Below are 23111 nucleotides of genomic sequence, written 5' to 3' on the forward strand. Positions count from 1 at the left end.
ATTGAATAAAATTCTATAAATAAATAAAAAAGGTAGCCTGGAAAATAAGAAACGTTTTTAAATTAAAAGGTGAAATAAAACGAGAAAAGCAGAAGCTAAAATTTGCCTGCTTTTTGATACAACATCAACTTTTTTATGCTCTAATTAAATCATTTTTTGAAGTTCCACCAAAACTCTTACTTTTTTGTAATCTATAAGAAGAGAACTATCAATTAACATAAAAACATTTTCAATTCATTTAAAAAAATTTTTTTGAAAAAACGTCAAGGGGTAGGCATAGAAAATTTTCGAGAAATGGTTCAAGTGCTGGCTAACTCATCCATTTGAAGGACTATCGTAATGTCCTTTGGTACGGAAATAGCTTACATCATTTAATAGTGGAATATGCATGGCCCAGGACGAATGTCCTTAAGACAACAATGTTACAAGGACTCTTTATCCTAAAGAAAATTAGCTATATCTCAGCCGTATTCTTAGAGATCCCAACAATCCATGTGTCTACCAACTTGGTTTAATAAGTACTATCGGCAGTCCAAAGGACAATTGGATCGTCCTTTTGGTTTCCGAGATATCCTGATTTTTGTGGGTTTTCCCATTTCCTATGCCAAAATTCAATTGTGCCCCTAAAAGTAGGCAACAACTTTTTTCCTCCATTCGATTGGATTCGTATATTAATAAAAACTCGGATGGTAACAAATATGCCATTAATCAAACCCATGAAATTAAGTATTCATTTCTAAAATAAAACACATCGATTTCGAGCTTTTAATGTTTAATTTAAAATACTGTAAAATATATGCAGTTATGTAAATACACATTTAAATAGATTTTCATTAGACACTAAATACAACTTGCCGTTTCCGTTTTTTTACTTTATCGTATTACACATTCACTTAATTAATTGAAAAAATATACACACATGTATGTAATTCTTACATATTGTATGCATGCTATTATGTATGTATGTACGTATGTAAATGTACGCGAAGGCTCCAACAAGCAGCCGGATTAATGGGCGATTAAAACGAAATCCATATGCAAATTAAAAATTTGTTGTTTTATAAAAGAACTGTCGACACGTATAATAATAGTAATAATCATTCATTTTTAGAACCATAAGATTTTGGACGTGGTCTTTATCAAAAAGTGTTTGCAAAAATATTATAAAATTTTAAGACTGCGAATTTTTGTTGTCTACTCGATCATAATCGATCGACAAACGGCAGATTTGATTTTCTTTGCATTTGTTCCTAACGTTTCGTTACGGTTCACACATTGTTGGCTTGCATAAGTTGTGTTTAAATGCCCGCTCCATTGGGCTTAGCACCCAGGCTCTTATAGGGTTTACCCCCATTACGTTCCCATTCGCGATTGAATTCATGGTCAAGTATTTCGGCACCGCGCTTACGCGTCAAGCCCGTCTCCTCCAAGCTCAGTTCACACATCTGCATATCATCGGTGCCGGCAACCAGCAAAATTGGCGGCTTATCAGCATGCAGCTCCATTTGCCGGGCAATCCACTGGCCATCAAAGTGAGCATACCACAAGCCACGCTTAGCTAAAGTAAGGAGTTGAATTTTTAACTTAAATAGAATATAAATATGAGTAATCTACTCACTGTTATCAGGCGCATTGGCTCGCATGAAGGGTATGCGGAAGTAGCGATGCTGAGCCGCCACAATTTCCTGTATGGGCTGCACAATTGGCGGCTGCTTAAAAGCTGAAAACATAAAATAGTTCAGAACTATGTAAGTTGATTTTTAGCTATTAACTTACCAGCTTCCATAACGCTGCGTGGAGCACGCTCATTCTCATCCATGGTGGTGCGCTTGCGGTTCTTTGCCTTCCAGGCATGATACACCTTCAAGCGGCGATGGAACTCTTGACGACAGGCCTGCAAAAGTAGTTCAGATAAGTAAAAGTTGAAAGAAATTATAAATTCCACAAACTTACCTCAAGTAGTTCAATATCACAGGACGTGTTGATAGCATCGCGCAGTTCCGAATACTTCCATTTGGACAAGTCGAACTTTTGTTTGCCCAATGCTTGCTGCTGTGCACGCACATTTTCCGATCTACATTTAAATTTTTAAGATTAGTAAGCATATAAGAAATGTCAGCATATTGAAAAGCGTACGCAAAAGTGAGTTATTGATGGGATTTAATGCCTATTATTACAAAAGTTGAACAACAGCTTGAAACAGCTCTACAACTAATAGCCAATATACAAATACGATTATTATTATTAAAACGGATGCTTTAATTAGTGTGAATAGATTTGACTGTATTCGTTTTAGTATAAGTGTATTAGTAATTTAGTAGTTAGTTAATTAGTTTATTAAAAGTTTTCAAAAACCAGCACCAACTCACTTATTTAAATATCGCGAAGCAATGTTTGACACAACTTGTGAAAAACTTGTTTAATAAAGAATATAGAAAAGTAGAAATAAAGTAGAAAGTAAAGATATTTTTTTGTTTGGATTTCGTTTTAAAGATATACAGAGTCCAATTTGTTATTGTTGTAGTGTTGAAAAATAGTCCGATTAGTTTTTGTGTAAAGCATTTTTAGAAAGCAAAAAGAGATTTGTTTTTTTTTTTCAATTTCAATTTTGTACAAGAAACAACAAAGATATTTAAAATTAAATAGCGTGCTATACCTGATCAATTTGTTGGAACCCATGGGAGACGCGTCATTGAGACCACCACTGTGTGTTGTTGGTTGGTTTGTTGTGTATTTTTGTGTGTGTTTTTTTTGGGATTGTGTGTGTGAATTGTGTTGGTAAGATTGCGTGAGAGGGAGGGGAAAAAGTTGGTGAGTTTCTGTTCGTTCATTAAATATAAATATTTTTAAAATATAATGTTCTTGAACTGCCAAATATTTACAATCCCTAAACTCAATTAATGTTTAATAATCTGTAATATAATTCATTTGAGACCCCCCTTTTTAAAGTTTATTCCATTTTTCATTAACCCCTTGCACCATGAACAATTAAACTCCTATTTTCCTGCACTCTCCTATTAATGTTAATATAATAAAGCAATAAACATACTTGCGTATAACAGGTGGACTATCTTCCACCTGGCCATTGGATTCGCTGGCCAAACGCAGAGCGAGTTCGTGATCGCGACGTTCTTGCTCGAGCTGTTGACGATACTTGGCATCGTCCTTGGCTTCTTTCTCCAGCTGTGCCTGCAGCGATAAGGCAGCGCGACGATCCTCTTCCTCCTGTTTCAGACGCTGTGCCTCGGCCAACTTGCGTCTGGTTTCCATTTCCACTTTGCTGCATAGTAACATAAAATGTAATTAAATCCTCATAACTTGTTAATAATGAATACTAACAGTCGCTTGTTTTCAGCTTCTTCGCGTAGACGTTGCTCTTCGGCCTCCTTGGCACGACGTTCTGCCTCCAGGGCCTCTTGAATCTTGCGCAAACGTTCCTGCTCCTCGGCCTGCTGTTGCTCCTTCAGCTTGGTATTCAGATCGACAGTCAGCTTATTCATGTTGGCCATGACCACCGTGTACATGGAATCAATTTCACGCTGTGTAATGCGAGGATTTTGCTGCAGGCGAAAGACACTTAAATTAGCAAGACTGACTAGAAACTAAAATGCAGTTCAACGCACCTTGATCTTATTGATGGCATCATCAATTTGCCTGTAGATATCATTGACACCGCCGACAATCTCATCACGACCCAACTTCAAGCCGTTGGCAATCTCGATGGTCTTCAGCGTGTTGGTGCGTATCTTGTTGATCTTCGCAATGCCCTGATACCGAGGACGATGCTGTTTGCGTGCCAAAAAGCCGCGAGCAATGCGCTGAGCTGTCAGCACACACTTGTTGCGGAAAATAATGCGATTGCGCACTGCAGAGCAGAGGAGAAGAGATTAACAATAAGAGGATTATCGCTACACTCTTTTTCAACTCACATTTAATGACGCAAAGTGCACCGAGCGCAGACTTGACCCAGCGTGAACGTATCAGCCACTTCTTCACCTTGGCCACAATGGCCAGCATATTCTCGGGATCGGAACGCATAATGCGATCAAACTCTACAAATTTGCCCGGTCGGAAGAACACCTTGGTGATGCCGAACTTAAAGTCCTTGGCGCTCAGATTAAGCGACTGAAACATGGCCTCGCAAAAGGTGCGGGCTGGCAGTGAGACCAACTCTGGCGGTAGCACCGACTTGTACATGCTGTAGAGATCGGCAAAGAGTACACGCGACGGGAAACCGTGCTCCATCAGCTCCAGCACCGATATGGTGCCCGAGCACTTGAGCTGCGCCAGCGCCAAGCTGCCTTCGAACTGGCGATCAACCATTTTGCTGTTGGGCTTGATGCAACGTATGAAATTGGTGCCCTGCAAGCAACAAATAAATCAGTTTGCAAACTCTAATTTATGTCTATTATGTTGCCACACTTACATTCTGCTCGAGTTTCTCCATGAGTTCGCCCAGCTGTGTCTTGAACTTGGAGCCAACAGAGATGAAATTAAGCTTGCCACGCACCGAAGTATTGCTGCCCGATGGGAAGAGCTGTTTGAGCAATGGATTCTCGCACTCCTGCACCAGACCCTCGAGTGAGGCGTGCAATGCATCGTTGTTCTTCTCGATAAACTGCTCGGTGTTGTAGCAAACGGCGCCAGCGAAATGACGCACCAGGAAACCTTCCTCATCGCGCAACGTGCGATGCGCTTTGAGGCGCGAAGAACGCGGCAAACCGAGACGATAATGATTGGCCCACGACTTGTGCACCTCGGCGGTGAAATGCGAAGGCGATGGCTTAGGCAACTTGGACTCCTCGTCCAACAGCGTAAATATGCCATTTGCCTTGGCCTCGATCAGTTCAATAATATCCTGATTGTCCGTGAACGTAATCTCGGGCACATTGAGACCCTCGCGTTTATACAGTTCCTGTTCGTTCTTCAAGATGTTGTCGTTGAAGAATTTCTGCAGCTTTTCGTTGCAGTAATTGATGCAGAACTGCTCAAACGAGTTGACCGTAAAGTACTCAAAGCCCGCAATATCGAGGACACCAATGTAAAAGTTGGAGGCCTGGAAGGGAATGCTCTGATTGATCAGAGCCACAATGCGATCGAAGAGGCGACTGTAGATGGCCTTGGCCAAGGCATCGCGTGCATTGTTCGCCTCGTAGATCTTTAGAGGAACCCTGTAAGCAATAACAATAAGTCAAGGAACATTTTCGTTATAGATTTTCGGTGCTTACATGATAACCGTGCCCTTGAAGCCACCGCCCTTGCTCTGCATGACGCGTGACACCAAAGCGGTGCGTAGCTCGGTCTCATCCACGCCCAGCAATCCGCTGGTGATGGTCATCGATTGCTCCGATGCCTCGGACACCTGACAACCGCCACGCACATCGTCGGGTATCTCCTCGAAGGTGATGTTACCCAAATGCAGCACAGCTGCCACCAGCGTATAGATGCCCATTTTATCGGTCTCAGAAAGTCCCAAGCGACCCAGCGCCTTGTCCAGATTTTGAAAGTGCTGATAGTCATCGATAATGGGATCTTTCAGAGGTCCTTTCTTCTGATGACTGTTCGACTTCTGAGTGCCGGGTATAAGCTGCTCGGTCTTGGCATTGGCAAAGTACTGCGTGCAGCCAGAGAGATACTGAAAGAAGAAGATTTTGTTAGACAGTTGTTTAGTATATCGATAATTCATAAACTTACGCGATAATCATCCGGCTTGCCCAAGCTCAGCTTGTCACGCAGCTGCTGCGGAGCGCCAGCTAGCAGCATGTAGAACACATGATAGTTACGCTCCTCGGCGCTTTGGGTGCAAATGCGACTCTTCTCGAGCAGATAGTGAGAGATGTAGCCTCCCACCACTTGACACTTGCCATCGTAGTGCACCTCAATGAACTTGCCGAAGCGTGAAGAGTTATTGTTGCGTGTGGTCTTCGCATTGCCAAAGGCCTCCAGCACGGGATTGGCTAAAAGAGAGAGAGAGAGAAAATGAATTATAAAAATAAAGTACAAAAAAGGTTGTAAGCAAAGGTTATAATGACTGTTCAAATTAAGCTGATTAACTTAAATTTCTTATCGTAAGAACATAATTTTAATAATTATAATAATGTTGCAAATTAATTAAGATACCTTATATCTTATCTTATAAGTGTTTCTATCTAAAAGGCAGAAGCTTATTGACAGGAAGTTTATGTGTTGATTGATCTTAGAAAGATATAAACTTAAGTCGATAATGAGCGAGTAAATTGTAATCTTAAATGTATCGAACTTTGTTGTATTAAAAAAATGCATATTTTGGCATTGAAGTCAAGCAAAATATACTAATGAAGTTTTGTGAAATATATTACCGATAAAATGATTGTATTCTAAATAAATTCGTATTCAATAAGTATATATCTTATTATATAAATGGAAAATGATAAATTGGATTGAAATTAAGAGATATAAACTATCAGGATTTAAGGTATGTCTAAACCCGCAGCAAATGTTGCCTTACCATCCAATATTTTCGTCTCTATGGGACCGGCGCTGTCGTGTGAGTAACACAAATACTTGAGCAAATATTTGGTGGACTCCGTTTTGCCAGCACCCGACTCTCCAGACACAATGATCGACTGCGACAACTTGTAGACGCGCATGTCGCGAATGGCCTTATCCGCTGTAAACGTGAAAAACAGAAAGAAAAGAGAGGGAGAGAGAGAGAGTAAGTTATGATTGACAGTCTTGTAGTTAGTCATCAATCATCGCCACTTACCAATGGCAAACACATGCGGAGGCAATTCACCCAGCGAGCGTCCATTGTACTTCTTGATGGTATCCGGCGCATAGAGCTCCTTGATCTCACGATACGGATTCACAGCAATGAGTATGTTGGCCACATAGGTCTGCAGAAAGTATAATACTAGTTTTAGCAAAATACAGGTATTAAATAGATATATTAACATACATAGATCTTGTCTTTGTAGTAACGCGTTTTTAGATTGTCCAGAAATGTGGCCTCGTTGAGTAGCATAAGTTCACCTGGAAATGAAATTTGGCGTAAGTTGTCTCATTATTCTTGGCACAAAACATGTGCACATTAAAAATCTGTTGGTTTTCTGTTACAACAAGTTAACTTTCTCCCGGGGGGTTCCGGATTCGAAGTCGAGTTGTACTCGTCGTCGGGGTCGGGGGTTATGTTTAAGTGCTTTACCGCTTAACTGTTTCAAGCAAGCGTAGCTAACGATCAAACGACAAGGGTTTTGGATGCTCACGACAACCAAGACTATGAAATAAAGGTTTATGATCTCTTAACCGAAAAGTAGAGCAGAACAATACACACGTGAGATTCCGATTTCGATTCCGATTCGGATAGTTGAAAGTTTAGGGCACTTTTTTTACCATGAAAATCGTATATCAAATTCAAGTTTCTCATGAAACACTTTTGCTGCAATATATATTTGTTTATGGTTCTGATTCTGAGTCTGATTCTGTTTCTGATTCCACAGAATTTCTGACATTATCTCTTTGCACTATATTGTCTTTTCGTTGCAGTTGACGCTGGTGATGGACTTGTGTATTTACTGGATAAACAATTCTGAAAGAAACTCTTCCCATTCACACGGCATTCATATCCAAAACGATTCTCTATACTTTATGTAATCACAACGAACGACTCACTCAAAACGCACACACCAAAAACAAACTAGAGATAAAGTCCCCGAAAAAAACAAAGGGAACAACACCTGCACACTCATCCACATCTAATACACTGACATGCACACTTTTTCATGTGTAAATATTGATGGTAAGTAACATAATATCGTATTGTTTGCACTTACAGTTATCATCGTGATCCTGTGGTCCATCACATGAGGAGTGTATATCATCGTAGTGACAAGTGCGTTTCGGGAATTTACGATCTATGGGCGTAACTTCAAACTCTTTGCTGCCAATTTCCGTAATCCGACCCTGTATATATCCATCCGCCGGATCTCTTACCCATACGAGCTGGGTATCCTCCAACATTTTGCGCACTGTAAGAAGTAGCAAAAACAAAAAGCACACTCAATTAATTACATGAAAAATCACGATTTTAACATTTGTCTTAATAAACGTAATTAAATGGGGGATTTGCAAATAGCAATCAAAGTGAAAAATCTTATCAACTGCCACCGTCACTAACACTAACACTAGACAACAGGTAACTCGATGTAGTGTGTAGGTAGCAAACGTTCTGCGTTAAGAGCCGCGTCGTCAGAGTTCACAAAAGCAACTGAGCGACTGCTATGCGAACCTCGTCGACGATCCCAGCCAGGTGAGTTTGCTCTCCAGCTAGAGGTGGGAGCGTGAGTTATTATCGTGACACGAGTAACGATATGTGTAAGTAAATTAAATGGTTGAACTTCAAATTTTGAAGATTTTGCATTAAGGATATGTGGAACTCGTTGTACGAACCACAGTTTATTTGGCTTCATAGTTTTTCTTTTCACGATTAGGTGAATGTTAAAAATTACCCCAGTTTTAACCCTAGTTTTTAAATCACCTGTCTTATATTTATTTTTGTTGTTGCAAATAACAAATATAAAAATTTCTTTTGAATAGATTATTTACCATTTATATTAACATGATTTAGCCATGGACTAAAAAATAAACTAACTATATAAATATTTAAATAATATTTACTTATTATCAATTAGAAAGATTGTAAATACACAGAACATAAAAAAAAATATATATAAATATTTTAACGCTATTTTGGTATACGACAAATTTTATCTACAGTTAATAAGTATTACGAAATTTCTGTTCTTTCGAGACCGAGAACATGCTTTTAATATCTCAACAATATATTTATGATCGATGTAGAGCTCGTAAACTAATATGATATTCGCTGAAATAAAAAAACAACCCTTAAATTCGTATAGTATCATTACATACGAATTTAATATTTTTATTTTAGCGAATATCGTAGCTTACGATACACAAATTACACCCATTTATAACAATAACTTTGACACGCGCTCATCTCTAATCAACATTGATTGGCTTGCTCTCTCTCTTGTGTTCGCTCTCTCATTCTCTCTTTGTGACTGGCTTTATCTCTAAGCAAAGCGAGTAACAGTCATTAAGGCCGTTTTGCCGCTCTGTTGGCAATGTTGCGGCATTGCCGGGTCGGGCTAGGGGCTAGGCTAGGCCGGTGTTTTATGTCAGTTCTTGTTGAGCATTTCTCAGCTATTAAACCTTTACCTGTTTGTTCCTCGATCTCTACCGCACCCGCATCTGCTTTACTCTCTGCATTCGGTTATATTTCTCTCTTTCTTTTTTGTCACTGTTGGCTATTGTTCTTCCCATTCGCTGACGTTGTCGCGTTGTGGCAATTTCTGTTACTTTTGCTATACGTTTCAGTTTTGTTGTAGTTATATTCTGGTGTTCTTTTTTGTCTATTTACTGCTGGTTACCTTTCTTGGTCATGCGTTGACTCATGGGCGTCGTGCCGTTGATAAGCACAGCTCCACCAAACCGTGTAGGTGTTGACATGGTGCAGAGACCGAGACAGCAGAGAGCAGAGAGAAGAGAGCGAGAGGGAAACCGCCGAACGACCCATAACAATGTCGACCTTGCTTTTTTTTTTTAGTCAATTCGCAACAGCAAAATATTGTACTAAGTATGGGATATACTACTTGAATTCGCATTTACATTGGAAACCGCAAAGCTCTCGTTTACAGTAGTTTGTCTGCCCTCTAATATAACACACTACATACAATAGTAGTACAATCCAAAACACACAATCGTAACAAAGACAATGACGTTGGTGAATTGTTTTTAGAGCAAAAACGGCGTCAAGGTGAAATTCATTTATTTAGTTCGCTGGGTTAATGTTGCATACGCTAGGTTCGGATTTTAGGTTCGGAATTGTTCGGCGACTGCAAAACGATTTCAAATATATTGTTTGTTATTTTTTGGGTGAGCGAGCGAGAGAGAGAGAGGGAGAAACAATGGCATTTCCCTTCTTCCCGCATAAATTAAGATGAAATTTGCAAAAGTGCTAAATTATTAAATGATTGTTAAACAAGTTTATTTTTTTTGTATCTTTGCTCGTTTCTACATCAATTCGTTGAGGCGAGAGAACTGAGAACAGTGGGAGTAATTGACGTTGCCCGTTTAGCGTCTTGACATTTATGGCAACGCATTTCATCGATTTGTGTCTCTGAGATTTCCATTTAACCGATTTTACAATTATACAAAAGAAAATTACAGAAACATTCTCATTGATGACACACCAGGTTCCGCTTTTCTTTAATGTTATTCTAATGCCTGGCACTCTAAAAGCTCTTTATCAATGGCATGGAATATTTGAATATTTCGAATGTTATGTTCATATCAGCAATGTGAATGTGTCACGATTTCTCGACATTGCCATATGGATTTGTCAGCATTAGCATTAAAGATATCATCGAGCATAACAAGCATTTTTTTGTTTTGTTTTGTGTTTGATTCACTTTGCACCATAATAATTGAGAAACACTCGGAGAAGCGATGATGATATCGTTGAATTAATTGAGCCAGACCATTAACTACAATGTATCCATGGCACAATTAGCCCAGTTTGTGCAAAAGAAAGTGGAACTTGGCCTATGCATATGGCTGAAATCGCTTTATAATGTGCAACGCAAATTAACAACAATTTTGCAGGCAATTTAACATAATCTTGATGCAGAGAGCAAGCTGGGAGAAACAAATGAAAAAAAACACACTCAAATGCAGTTGAAATACCCTGTAAGTGTGAAAAGTGAAGCATATTAGTGGAAAGATTCCATAAAAGGTTGTTTATTACTTCACAGAACAAATAAAATGCTAAAAGCAAGAAACAATCTTGAATTGAGCCGAAAAGAAAAAAATCAAGACCGAAATTCCAAAATAATTCTTAATTCATTTATGAAATTCATTTATACTTTTTTCAAAGCTGAACCCAGATAGAAATATCTTAAGTCAGGATGAAACATTTTTAAATTAAAATTGAAATATCTCAAGTCAAGATGAAACATTTTTCAATTTTAATTTAAAAGTGTTTAATCTTAACTTGAGATATTTCTATCTCGCTTAAATAAATCAAAAATGAACTCTTTTAAATCTTTTTTAAGTTTAGTTGTTTTTATATTACTATTATATTAGAAAAAAAAACCAACAAAGTTCTGGAATTTGAGAAATTTACGATCTGGAAAACAAGACTTTTAGAAAATCAAAAGATTGAAAGCTTATTGGAGTTTGTTTTTAAATTAAAACCTTGTTTTAAGTTGTTTAGGAATATAAAGTTTGCGTTTCAACTATTTACAGGGTATGCTCCAAGTCGAGCAGCATGTGCTCAACTTGTGTTCTTGAGCTGTTTTTGCATGCATGTCAGCTACGACGACGACGACGACGACGATGGTGATGACGATGACGTTGCGACGCCTTTGGAGAAGTTGCCTACAATTTGTCTGGGCTCTTGAAATCTCTTGCGCTCCTCAGCATGAGACGTCGGCATAAATTACAAATTGCGCAAGGAAACAAAAAATAAATGAAGTTGCCTATGAGCAGCAGCCACACCAGGGAGACGACAAGTACAAGAAAACTCTGAGTGTGTGTGAGTGTGAGATGAATGCCACATTTGATGGCCGTTTATGTAGAGAAGACGAAGACGAAGGCGAAGACGAAGTTGCCAAGCTGCATTCTGCCAGATTGCATGGCTATGGCTATGGAAATGAAAATGCTGAACAGCAGCACAGAGAGTCTCGAGTCTCTCAGGCCAAGCAACCAAGTGTGGCAAGGCGGCAGTCATTGCAACTGCAACGAGAGAAAAATATGAAGACGAAAAAAAACATAAACGACTTGATGACGCAGGAAGTGCTTGAGGGCGACATTGACAATGGGCACAAAGCAAACGGTGCAAATATGTGTCCAAGACCAAGATTGCGGCTTCTCTTCAACATCACTCACAACGTTTGTACAGAGAGGTGAAAGAAACGAGGGAAAAAGTAGCAAAGTCATTTGCAAAACGGTAGACGAAGACGAAGACGAACGGCAAAAGGCTTATGAAATGTGATGCCATGTTAAAGACTGCGTTGACACCTCAACCTGAAACTGAACCCTGAGAATCAGCTTATGCTTGCTGCTGCTGCTTGGGTTTGACCAGGTCGTATACGTAATACGAGTACACGTGCACATCGAGACTTTTTGACCAGCGCCCATAGGTCCAATTAGCCAAAGACACACACAGAGTGAAGTCTTCCTGATTTAGTCTATGCGTTTTATAACTTACAACTGCGTGTGTGTGTGTGTGTGTGTGTGGGGCAATGGTGATATCATCAGAGCAATGTTTATCGTCTCGCCCTTTTCCACACACACTCACACACACCCAACACCCACCAACTATCTCAGTGAATCAGTCGACTGTCCAGGTTGCGTGATAGTCACTTATTACTGTAATTGAAGGCACGAACATTAGCCTAAAGTGCTGCGTAGATATTCAAAGTCGCAATTTTTGCGACAATGCGTTTGATATTGTGGAAGTTGCTGATTAAGCAGGCGTTGAACCTGTCTAAACTTTTCGACAATGCAGCTGGCAAATGTTTGTTATCTGAATTGCATTGTTCTCATTTTCGACCGATAAATAAAACATCGTATAAAGATTGCAACCAGACGATCAGCGATAATAAAAACAAAAAGTAAATAACTTTAGAAAAACATCATAAATTGAAATACATTTTGGTCTTTATAAAAAGCTAACCCTATAATAATAAAATTATAGGCTATTATAAAGAGCTAACTTAATAATAATACTTGATCCGTTAGCATTGTTTAGCTTTATTTATAGAAATGTTGGACATGTTAGCTAAATATAATATTCTAAATGCAGCTTAGTTTTTCTTTTTAAAAATATTTTCTATGAAATCCTTTTATCTTAAAGCATGTTTCATTTTAAATAAAGTCGAAAATATATATAAATTATATTTAAATCCATAATTAAAATTATTAAATTAGCAAATCGATATCTAAAACTTCACTTTGAGATTTTTTTCTAAACAAAATCTTATGTTATGTTTCTAACAGACCCAATTATTTATATTCCTATTATTCTAATAAACTATACGAACTATTTCTGTTTATAATCTCAAATTTCTTAAGAAAATGCACTTTCATTTCATTGCAATTTCTTGGGTACTTTTTTTTTCTTTAGATAACGCCCTTTATGTGCGATTATCTATTATTAGTCTGGAAGTTAATTGCAGCAAACATTCGCATGTATTTGTTTCGTATTATGACCCAATGATCGAGTGATTAGATTAAGTTTTATGGAAGTTGCGTCAATTAATTCAATGCTAAAATGAAATTCATTAAACTCACCGGAGTTTGGATCGTGTCGTTCTTTATTGTGGTTCGTATAGAAATCCATTATGAGGGTTGAGACACACACACACACACACAAAATAAGGGGCTGATGACTGACTTATCAACGAAGAAGGGTGCTCTTAGTGCAGTTGAGTGCACTTTGGACTAAGCAAGTATTTTGAGGGGGTTGACCTGGGTCTGAAACCGTTCTGTATACTAAACGAGTATGTGTGCAAACAGATAGTTGTTGTTGTTGTTGTTGATATTATGATGTTGTTGTTATTGTTGTTGATATTTGGGCTTGGCAACCGTTTCGCGAACGAGGTTTGCTTGGCAAACTTGTTTGATTTTCACTATCGATTAAACACTTTGCTTCTTCTTCTCGTTCCTCATTACACTTTCGCACGTTTAACCTGATGTTGGATAATTTGCCAGCTCTGCTCTAGTCGCTTTTGTTTTCGCTTTTCGCACTGCGATTTTACAATTCAATTTCCGTGCATTAATTAGATTTTCTTTTCTTTGGTGGAAAGAAAAGTGAGAAACTTTATTGCACAATTTGCAGCAATTGCAATTGCTGACCTACATTACACGCGGTAACAAATCAGCAATAAAATCCGATAAACAGATGAGACTCAAGATTGAGAAATGCCATATGCCATATGCTACAATATCTGGAAGCTGTATCTAAGGCGTCTGGTCTCTACGTGTTTACTGCATTCTATCTGCATATAGATTTCGAGTTTGTTGTTGTTGCTGTATGTTTCACCCAGTAACCGAGTTATTTGGCACCCCGCCCCGAATGACCCGCACGGAGAAAAAAAAACAGCAGCCACGTGCCGGGTTTTGCGACTGCAATCGACGACCTCACGAATTGCACTGATGCGTTTTTAGCGGAGTCTGCGAAAGCAGGATGCTCGTTTACGATTTTTTGGGGTTGTTATTATTTGTTGCATGGTATCGTAAACGATATTCAGCGGCATTAACTGCGCAGAATCCCATAATTGTTTAGTGTGTCTGTGTGTGGGTGGCACAGTAATAATTCCATTTGCGTGCCGCCCTATGAAAGTCAGTTCGCGTTCTGTTTATGCTCCAATAACAAGCCCAAACACAATGGCGTACTAAAGTAGATGTATATTTGTAACACTCCGTTGAAGTGCAGCCGCCACCAGGAAGCCAAATGCAGGCAACGCACAAAGAAAGATCCAACGCATCAACAGCAACATCAACAACAATGCAATGACAGTGCAGCTTGGCATGACATAACAACTTCCGGCATAATTTACCCCGCCGGGTATTTCTTTCATTTGAACTGCGAAAATTGAGTTATTCCAACAGCAGCAGCAGCAGCAACAGCTGCTTGAGTGCTGCTCTAGTCGAGTGCTGCTCCATGACAGGCTCCAACTTTGTTTACAGTATCGCATCTCCTCAATATGTGGGTGAACTATGTGAACTCTGACACTTGAGCTTTTCCTCTCAAGCAAACAAATCTCGCAAGCATACTCGAACAAGTGCTAGAGCGATGCAGCTGATTGCGGTTGAAAGCTTTCCGATAAGCTTTTTATGTCCAACCAATTTGCACTAGGAAAGCTAAAGGTGAGAGGGAAAGAGATAGTGTGCATAATACATGTATGTATGTATGTTTCTAGTTTCGAGGGCTGCTCGCGAAAATGAGAGCGTCAAAGAGCTAAACACCGAAAGAGAGAGTGTGAGTATTGTAGAATGCCCAACAGCTGTGTACTTTAGATTTTCTCTTTCAAATACAAAACACAAAAAAAAATTTGCAAAAAGCACTTTCGATACGCGAGCGCGATAAAATATAAATAGCCAAAATTGCTAATTGTAAAGAGAGGGAGAGGCAACAAAAAATCATTTTAATTACTAAATGTAATCACTAAATTTAAAGCGATGCTGCAATTAGAGTTGGAGTACAACACACTTCAACATACATACAAACACACAAGTTCGTGTGTTTGTATTTCCCCTTAGACCGAAAATTTAGTTGATTCTCTCATGCACAAACACACACCCCTCATGAATACGAAGCAACAACAATGCCACAATGCTGGCTGCCAGTGACAGCTGTGCTGCTTATGTAGCACGTTTGGATCGACTCGCTCAACGAGTCAGGTTGGCCGAGCGGTCTAAGGCGCCAGATTTAAGCTCTGGTTCTCGAGAGAGAGCGTGGGTTCGAACCCCACACCTGACAATTTGGAATATTCTTTTTTTTAATTTTTTGTATGCAAACAATATTTAAATTTTTCACCTACTGCATAATTTTAGGGTTTAACGGTGCTAATAGCGAATAAATAGTAAATAGTGTTAGATGTTAAAAAACACTTTTACTTATTTAGTATGAATAATTATGGTGAACTAAAACCAAGTTGATTGAGAAATTGTACTTTTAATGCAACTAAAGATTTAAAGAATCTTTTTAGGAATTTTAATAAATAATTTTGTAGTAGCCATAATTTATAACAATGATTTTCAATTAGCCAGATCATAGAATATTTCTTTTTGTTCTGAACAATAGCCGTAATCATATGCTTTTACTGTAATTACTAAAAAGGTGAGTCATAATTAACTATTCATTGCTTGGCTGCAATCGCTGTTTGTTGTTGCAGTTGCAACAATGCATGTTAGCTGTCCAAAAACGGTTATTTAATGGCTGTTATTCTACCATTGCGAGGGCCGCACACCTTCCGGTTGACCAAAAGGCAATCTCGTATTCGTATTCGAGTCTCAAAACCAAAACTCATACCAAAAACTCAAACAACAACAAAAGGGCCAACAAGTGCCGTTGACTCTGAATAATTAATAATGTGTGTTTTGTTCGTTATGCTGTCTATTGTCTATTGCTTTGGCGTGTGCTTTGTTTGTTATGTATTCTGTTGCATTGCGCAATCAAATACCTGACTAAACTCAGGCAAATAACTGTTTAAAAGTTGGGCTAGTCTAGTCAGGGCGCTATAATCGCATCGTAATCAAAATAAATTAATGAATGAGAAAATCAATTTGTCAAGCTGAAGATTGAGATTTTGTATTTTGTATTTTGTATTTGTTGAAATGTTGAATGTGGCATTCATCTTGAAACTTTGACTGATGATCTATTGCATGATGCAACACTGAATGAATTGATATAAATTCAATGGGAGGAGGGGGGATCATAAATTATGTTAGATAAATTAAAAACAATTCGACGAGCTGAGAGAGCTGAGCAATCAATTCAACAATCTTTATTCAATCATTGCATTTGAAGAGTATCTTCAGCCAATGGGTTAAATCGATTTTCCACGACACGTGACATTTTATTGCGACACTCTCTGCGTTTTTCCTCATTTCACTTTACCTCTCTGTGACCCATTTCATTTGCTACCCTACTTATTAGACTCGTATTCGTGACACTTCCCCAAACATACAAAAGGTACAAAAAAGATTGCATTGCATTCAAAAAAAAAAACACAGAAACAAAGCCAGACAATTGCCATAATTTCATAACCCAAAAGCTAGCCAAGCTTGTTCACAATTCTTCCACGGTGGAAAAACAATTCAAATTGCTTGTGGCAAGAAAAAAAATACAGACCAAGAAGCGAAGCGAGTATCAAAGTGGTAGACAATGAAAATTGTGTAATAATTGCGACATTTTGCAGTAGTTAAAAGCCACAAAGAAACGTTGAAAGATTACATCAAGAGCGCAAAGAACTTGGCCAACTAATAAATGAAAGAATTTCAATGGAATTTGATTAAATGCTTTTGTGCAAAAGGCGACAAAAACGGTGCCAAAAAACAAACAAACAAAAGAGAGGAACGAAGCTGAGATTCTCTATATATGGTAAAATGGTGAGAGGAATGGGATGCTGATAAAAAAATAAAATAAAAAACCCGTTTTCACGGTATGGTCAGTTCTTTGACCATGCCTTTCAATATCAAGTTCAACCAGTCAAGCGCAACTCGACTGCAACTGAGAGGGACGCTAACGGTGTCGGTGTCGGTGTCCAGGAGGCGACAGGTTCGCAATGTGCAGCGCGGGGGCAGCAGCAGCAGCAGCAACTTGCAACTTGCAACTGCGGCAGCAACTCGAAACAGCAATCCAGATGCATCTGCTAATGTCAGTTGTTGCATGGATTTCCAATTGTGGCAAGTGAACAACGAACAACGAACAACGCACAACACAACCAGTTCAACTTGTTTTGCAACAGAATTATTTGCAGCTGCCCCCCCCCTTAAAGCTTTTGGCTTCAGGTTCGTTCTGGACATGGATAATAATAATGGTTGCCCCAGCATTAAATGAAAATCAGCGCTGTCAGCATTGATGAGTCATTCGGCTAACTAGCCGAACCTGTGATTGTGCCTCAGGGTTAACAAAAACAACAACAATCTCTTGCCAGAGGAAACGCTTGAAAAGCAATTACATTTGCAACAATAGAAACGCTGCTGCAGCTGTAAAATTTATGGCCCAAACGTCACAGGAACATGAGCGCAGAGGGAGTTGGGTAGAAGGGGGGAGTGGGGAGGAGCGGGAAGGGGAGCACATTTGAGGTTCACTGTACCGTAAAGGGGCTAACAAAACGCTGCGCATGCGCAAAACTCAGCGACCAAAACGAGTTCGAGTCTGTTTTTTTCTCTTTTATTTTGGTTTAGTTTTGAATTTAGTTTAGATTTGGATTCCGACTTTTGCTTTTGGTTACCAAATGCAGGTCGCTTGGCTAGGAGAAGAGCATTATTATTATGGCAACTTGCAACGCAAAACTATCCTGCACTCTTGAAGTTCAACGACTTTGGTGCACAAAGTTTTCAAGATTTTTGTTTTCGTTGGCTGTCGATCGTTAAACGTCGCGCAAGTGGAACCAATTAATGCAGACAAAAACTAAAACTAAAACGAAAAACAGGAAAAGCCAAGCAACAATTGAAAAATAAAAGCTAAAACAATTATCGCTAGCCATTTCCTACACAACAACACAAGTCGCCCCATTTCCCTCACTGCCACAGGAGCAACATTGGTGCAACAACTGAAGAAACATCAACAACAACAACAATAACAACATTTCCCAGTGGGGAGTCCAATGCCTCAAATGTTGATGGATTCACTGGGGACTCATAACTTATGAGTTGATTTTTTTTTATACATTAATTTTCTGTTTGCTGGCCTGCTCTCCACATATGTTCACAGATTTTCCATATGTTTTGCCGACAGTCATGTGGCACAAATTACCAAGTGCACTTTTCGGCAAAGTAAATATGAAAATAAACAATTTATTGAAATGATTTTAATGCCTCACAGATGATGAATAACGTCTGTCAACGAATCAACAGCTGCGAGTGTTTTATAAGAACTGCATTTTTTACTGAATTTTTATTTAGATCATTATTTAATTTGATTACATTTATATTTTGAGCAGCCTACTAGACTTAATAACATAAACAGTTTAAATAAAAATAAACGTAGCTTGATTTTATGTATTTTAAAGAAACATGGTCACACTTTTTGATTCACTTTTTTAGGTGTTGCATACTAAATATGAGTAAACTTTTTCTATATAACATAGCTGGCAAAATATCACATTTTTAAATTGTTTAAATTATTATTTTTTTGTATTAATACAGAAAAATGGTCACACTTTTCGCTTCACCTGTTTAGTATAGAAGAATAGAATAGTAGAATATTGAATAATAATGAAACTCGACTTTTATTTAAAATTTGTATTACTTGCATATAGCTCAAATAAAAATAAAAATATAATAAATAAACTTTTTGCACCACTTTTGTATAAACAAAATTAAATATGGTCACACTTTCTGTATGACTTTTTAAGGAGTTGCATTTGCAATTTGAGTAAACCATTTCTATAGAAAATATCAGGAAAATTATCAAATTTTTAGATTGACTATAGCGTTAAATTTATAACTGTTTGCAGTAATATGGAAAAAAGGTCACACTTTTTGCTTCACTTCTTTTATAACTGCATACCAAAAATGTATTTAATTTTTTTTTTTAATAATGTAGTTCGTCCTTTATCTTATATTTGTATTATTAACATATAACTAATATAAAGATGGTTATGCTTCTAGATCTACTTTTACATAAACAAATGGTCATACTTTTTGCTCCACTTTCTCAGTAACTGCATACCAAATGTGTATTTCATATTTTTCTATATAATGAAGCTCGACTTTTATTTAATATTTGTATTAGTTTCATATAACTCAAATAAAAATGGTCAAACGTTTTGTACTACTTTTGCATAAACAAAATTAAGAAATGGTCACACTTTTTGCTCCACTTTCTCAGTAACTGCATACCAAAAGTGTATTTCATATTTTGTAGCTGTCAAGTGAATCGTGCAGTTCTGTTATCATGTGCCCTTTATTAATCTTATCGTGTTATCTACCCTGCTGCAGCTGGGACAGAATAAAGATACTTATGTTTGGCCAACAAATGACTGTATGCGGAAATTCACACAATGTTAAAAGGAAAAGCCTAGAAATTGAACTTAATTTGTCAGCACAGTTAATTGATTAATTTACAACCATGATTTGTGGCTTTCAATGTTAATCCCATGCAGATACATTTCCAAGAGGTCCCGTTATAAATCGTGATATAACTCGAAATGCAAATGGAAAACACAAGATCATAAAAACAGATAAGGTAAATCCAGTTCGGAAGTCTGATTTGATACGATCGCCACATAAAACGAAACCAAGATGCAAAAAAAAAAGCGAACATAAGAAAAACTTATGCTAATCTTAAAGGTCTAGTAAACAAAAGCGGTAATTAATCCATGAACTTTCACTGCAGTCAGCATCAGCAGCTGTTTCACTTTTGATTATATGCAAATTTTGCACTTTAAAATTGGGGTTTGAGTTTCGGGGCCGATTAAGCTAACAGAATAAATAGTAGGGCGGGGTGTTGGGTTAACGAGCTCGACTCGCAGCAGATCGCAGATCTAACTCTATTGTTGTTTGTGACCAACAAATGTTGGGTAAATCCATGTGTACAAGTTTTTTTTGTTGTTGGACAGCTGTCGCCCAGGTCGACCAACAAAAAAAAAAAAGGATCTTCGTGTCAAACAATTGACGATCACATGCAGAACACGACGCGACGTGTTGTGTTCGCTGTCAGCTGTGTGGCGCGTGCAGCCTTCGACTCGTTTTTACGGCTCGCAAACGAGGGTGGAGGGTGACTGACAACAATGAACTCTACAAGCACATAAGCACACACAAACGAGTAAACCCGTTAATTGGCTTGCAAATATATCGGTTATATGCTTAAAAAGCTCGCCGTGAAGCAGTTTCAAGTATCTCAGCTTTTTGATGTCAACGCATGCGCAAGGAGCTCGCTTAAAGCCATTCAGCTTTTGTCACGCTTACGTTTTACATGAAGTTCGTTGTCACGTTTACATTCACATTCCCGTTTCCAGTTCCATTTCCATGGAACATAATTAAACGAAATGTGCCTGGCATCAGCAAATGGACATTTACTCCTTACACAAATGTTTGTTCATTTCCGCACTCAATTAAAATGGCCCTGGCTGGAGTTTTAATGTTTTTATAGTCTGCGCCTGCGTCGGACACACACAAATCTATCTTGCCAGTTTTTCGAAAAGAACGAAAGAACGAAACCTTCCTCTTTCTTTTGCCTGTTTCATTTCTATATATAGCAAACACTGCATGTGTTGTGCGAGTGTGTGTGTGTGCGGGTGAGACGGCAGCTGCGACTGGTGGTGACTTCTATGTGTTGTTGTTGTTGACATTTGTCTGTTGGGGGGTGAAGAACATGAGGATGCCGCGACTGCGCGCCCCTCTTGCTCTTTCTTTCACGCCTTTCTCATTCGCACGCACACAGTCAATAATTCATGGTCACGTTTTGTGTCTTTGTTTATCGATTGGTCTTTGGTCTATCGCACCCAACCCAAGTTGAAGCTCAAGCTCAATCGATTCGCCAACGGCCAAATACAAACAGGAAAGAGAAGCAGAGAAAACAACAAAGCCTAACAGATAACAGATTGAACCTGACGCCAGAAAGGGCAAATATGAATCGGATATGCTCTTCTTACCTGTTGCTGCTGCTTCCGCTATTGTCGTTGTCGCTGTTGTTGTTGTCGTCTTTGCCGTTGTTGTTGCGCCGTCGTGGAGCCGCTTTGCCGGTGCTTATGCTGTGTACTTTATGGGTTTTTCGTTTTTGGCAAATTTAACAAGCACAACAAATCCAAACAATGTGTACAAAGAATACTTGAATTTTTGACACGCTCACTAATAAAAAAACGCGCCAATTTCCGTTAATAAATTTTGTTGTTCGATACAGTGCGCTGCTGTGCAGCTAAAACAGCTGCAAAGAAGGCGAAATTGTCCTCACACCCGAATTTACACTTGACGTATTTCAATAGAGTGTCTTGTTTATTTAACTAAAATTTCATATTATATTCTCATATTAATTGCGCTACATGCGCTCACCGACCGCAACGTTCGATGTTTTTGTTTCGACTGCCCGCGCGATCGTGACCGCAAGTTGAATTTTAAAATATACTTTTTTACGTCGAAAAATATACCAAAGTACACTAGTGGCGAAATATGCAAGCTGGTTACACTGCGCAAGGTATATTGTTTGAAAAATTGGCGCAGCTCTTGCAGCAACATTTTGTTTTGTTGGTTTTTAGCTGTACTGCAATTAATTGCAATAAACAAGAAAACATTATAATACTTTTATATCGAAGCAAGCAATATTTCATATTGGTCACATTTACATAATTTCCAATCCGACATTTTACAATGGCTTTCATTCAAAACTAAAATGGCCGACTTGTGTATCGTGTCGATATCGATATATCGATTGTAGTTCAGAGCTGTGTTGTTCTACGAGTGTTGATGGATACATGTTGCTAACCGAAATACGCTGCTCTGCAACATTTAATGCTGCCTGTTTGAAAGCCAATTAATGTACTTTAATTAACTTTGTTCGGTGTAAAGTTCAACTGTTATGTGGTAGACTGAGCAGTGCTTCTAATAAAGGGTGATTTGTTGTTGCTAAATCAAAGCGAAGCAGTTGCTAAGCGCTGTCAACATTATGTTGCAGAGCTGTCTGCCAACGACCGTTAAATTCAAATTTGAATCAGAGATATTGACAGCTTACCCACTTGAATTCTTGAGCTTTTTACAACTAGTTTTTCATCTTGAAGTGTCGACATATATAGACATGCAGAGACATGTCTCCGCAATTGGCGCCACACGTATTTAAACACCCAATTAAGGCGCCTCCGAGAAGCAGTTTATACATGTGTGTGTGTGTGTGTGTGTGTGTGTGTGTGGAAGTGCAATAGTAGCAAATAAATAAGAGAATGTGCAGATAGAATGATGAACGTATGTAACTACTTATGTATATAGCAGGCCATAAATCTAAATTAGCGTGCCAAGATAAGTAAATTATTTATTTTGTAAAAAAATCTTTAAGTCAAGAAATTCGTGTGTAAATATTTGGAGCATTGCACTGAGCTCGAGTTCAGTTGTTTTGATCTTGATGATCACTTTTTTGCCTTTCAATAAATTAATACATATTTTTACATATTAATTAGCATTAATAAACAAACTTGTATCAATAAATCGGTTAAATAACCTGTCTTATATGAAAAACATATATTTCGCCACAGCTTCGAAATCAAACTGAGTTACGCTGACTAATTGAATCTAATTGAGATTGTTCGGATCTCCGTAGAATGATCGTATCCACTATATTCACCATTCACTGCTTGACTTTCAATATATTTCGTTGATTCTCTGCT

The 23111-nt window shown here is 38.3% G+C and overlaps 1 protein-coding gene and 1 non-coding gene across 7 annotated transcripts; one reads left to right on the forward strand and one right to left on the reverse strand.

Moving 5' to 3' along the window:
• Positions 1–1100: 1100 nt before the first annotated feature.
• LOC132784603 (myosin heavy chain 95F) lies at positions 1101–21808 on the reverse strand. Of its 6 annotated transcripts, none has more exons than XM_060790312.1 (18): positions 21393–21808; positions 7812–8006; positions 6938–7011; positions 6746–6875; positions 6488–6649; positions 5695–5957; positions 5229–5635; positions 4427–5171; positions 3930–4362; positions 3624–3865; positions 3340–3560; positions 3050–3280; positions 2657–2704; positions 2370–2414; positions 1954–2074; positions 1777–1894; positions 1619–1720; positions 1101–1558 (listed from the first exon to the last, which is right to left on the reverse strand). In XM_060790312.1, exons 2-18 carry the CDS (start codon positions 7996–7998, stop codon positions 1299–1301), a joined length of 3789 nt encoding a protein of 1262 aa, XP_060646295.1. In that variant the 5' UTR covers positions 7999–8006; positions 21393–21808; the 3' UTR covers positions 1101–1298. The 6 variants fall into 6 exon arrangements, with proteins under 6 accessions (XP_060646295.1, XP_060646293.1, XP_060646296.1 ...); XM_060790310.1 differs by lacking the exon at positions 21393–21808 and adding an exon at positions 13357–13585; XM_060790313.1 differs by lacking the exon at positions 21393–21808 and adding an exon at positions 8162–8263.
• Trnal-uaa (transfer RNA leucine (anticodon UAA)) lies at positions 15464–15547 on the forward strand. The gene has a single exon. It is a non-coding gene; the product is annotated as a tRNA-Leu (tRNA).
• Positions 21809–23111: the final 1303 nt, after the last annotated feature.

Source organism: Drosophila nasuta, chromosome 2R (assembly GCF_023558535.2).
Source record: "Drosophila nasuta strain 15112-1781.00 chromosome 2R, ASM2355853v1, whole genome shotgun sequence".
NCBI classification, from domain to species: domain Eukaryota; kingdom Metazoa; phylum Arthropoda; class Insecta; order Diptera; family Drosophilidae; genus Drosophila; species Drosophila nasuta.

Coding starts and splice junctions, on each gene's coding strand:
- LOC132784603 (XM_060790310.1), bottom strand. CDS start 13,405: ATGGATTTCTATACGAACCACAATAAAGAACGACACGATCCAAACTCC. Junction 3,561..3,623: donor ATGCCATCAATAAGATCAAG/GTGCGTTGAACT, acceptor TTTCGCCTGCAG/CAAAATCCTCGCATTACACA. Junction 1,895..1,953: donor GTGATATTGAACTACTTGAG/GTAAGTTTGTGG, acceptor CTACTTTTGCAG/GCCTGTCGTCAAGAGTTCCA.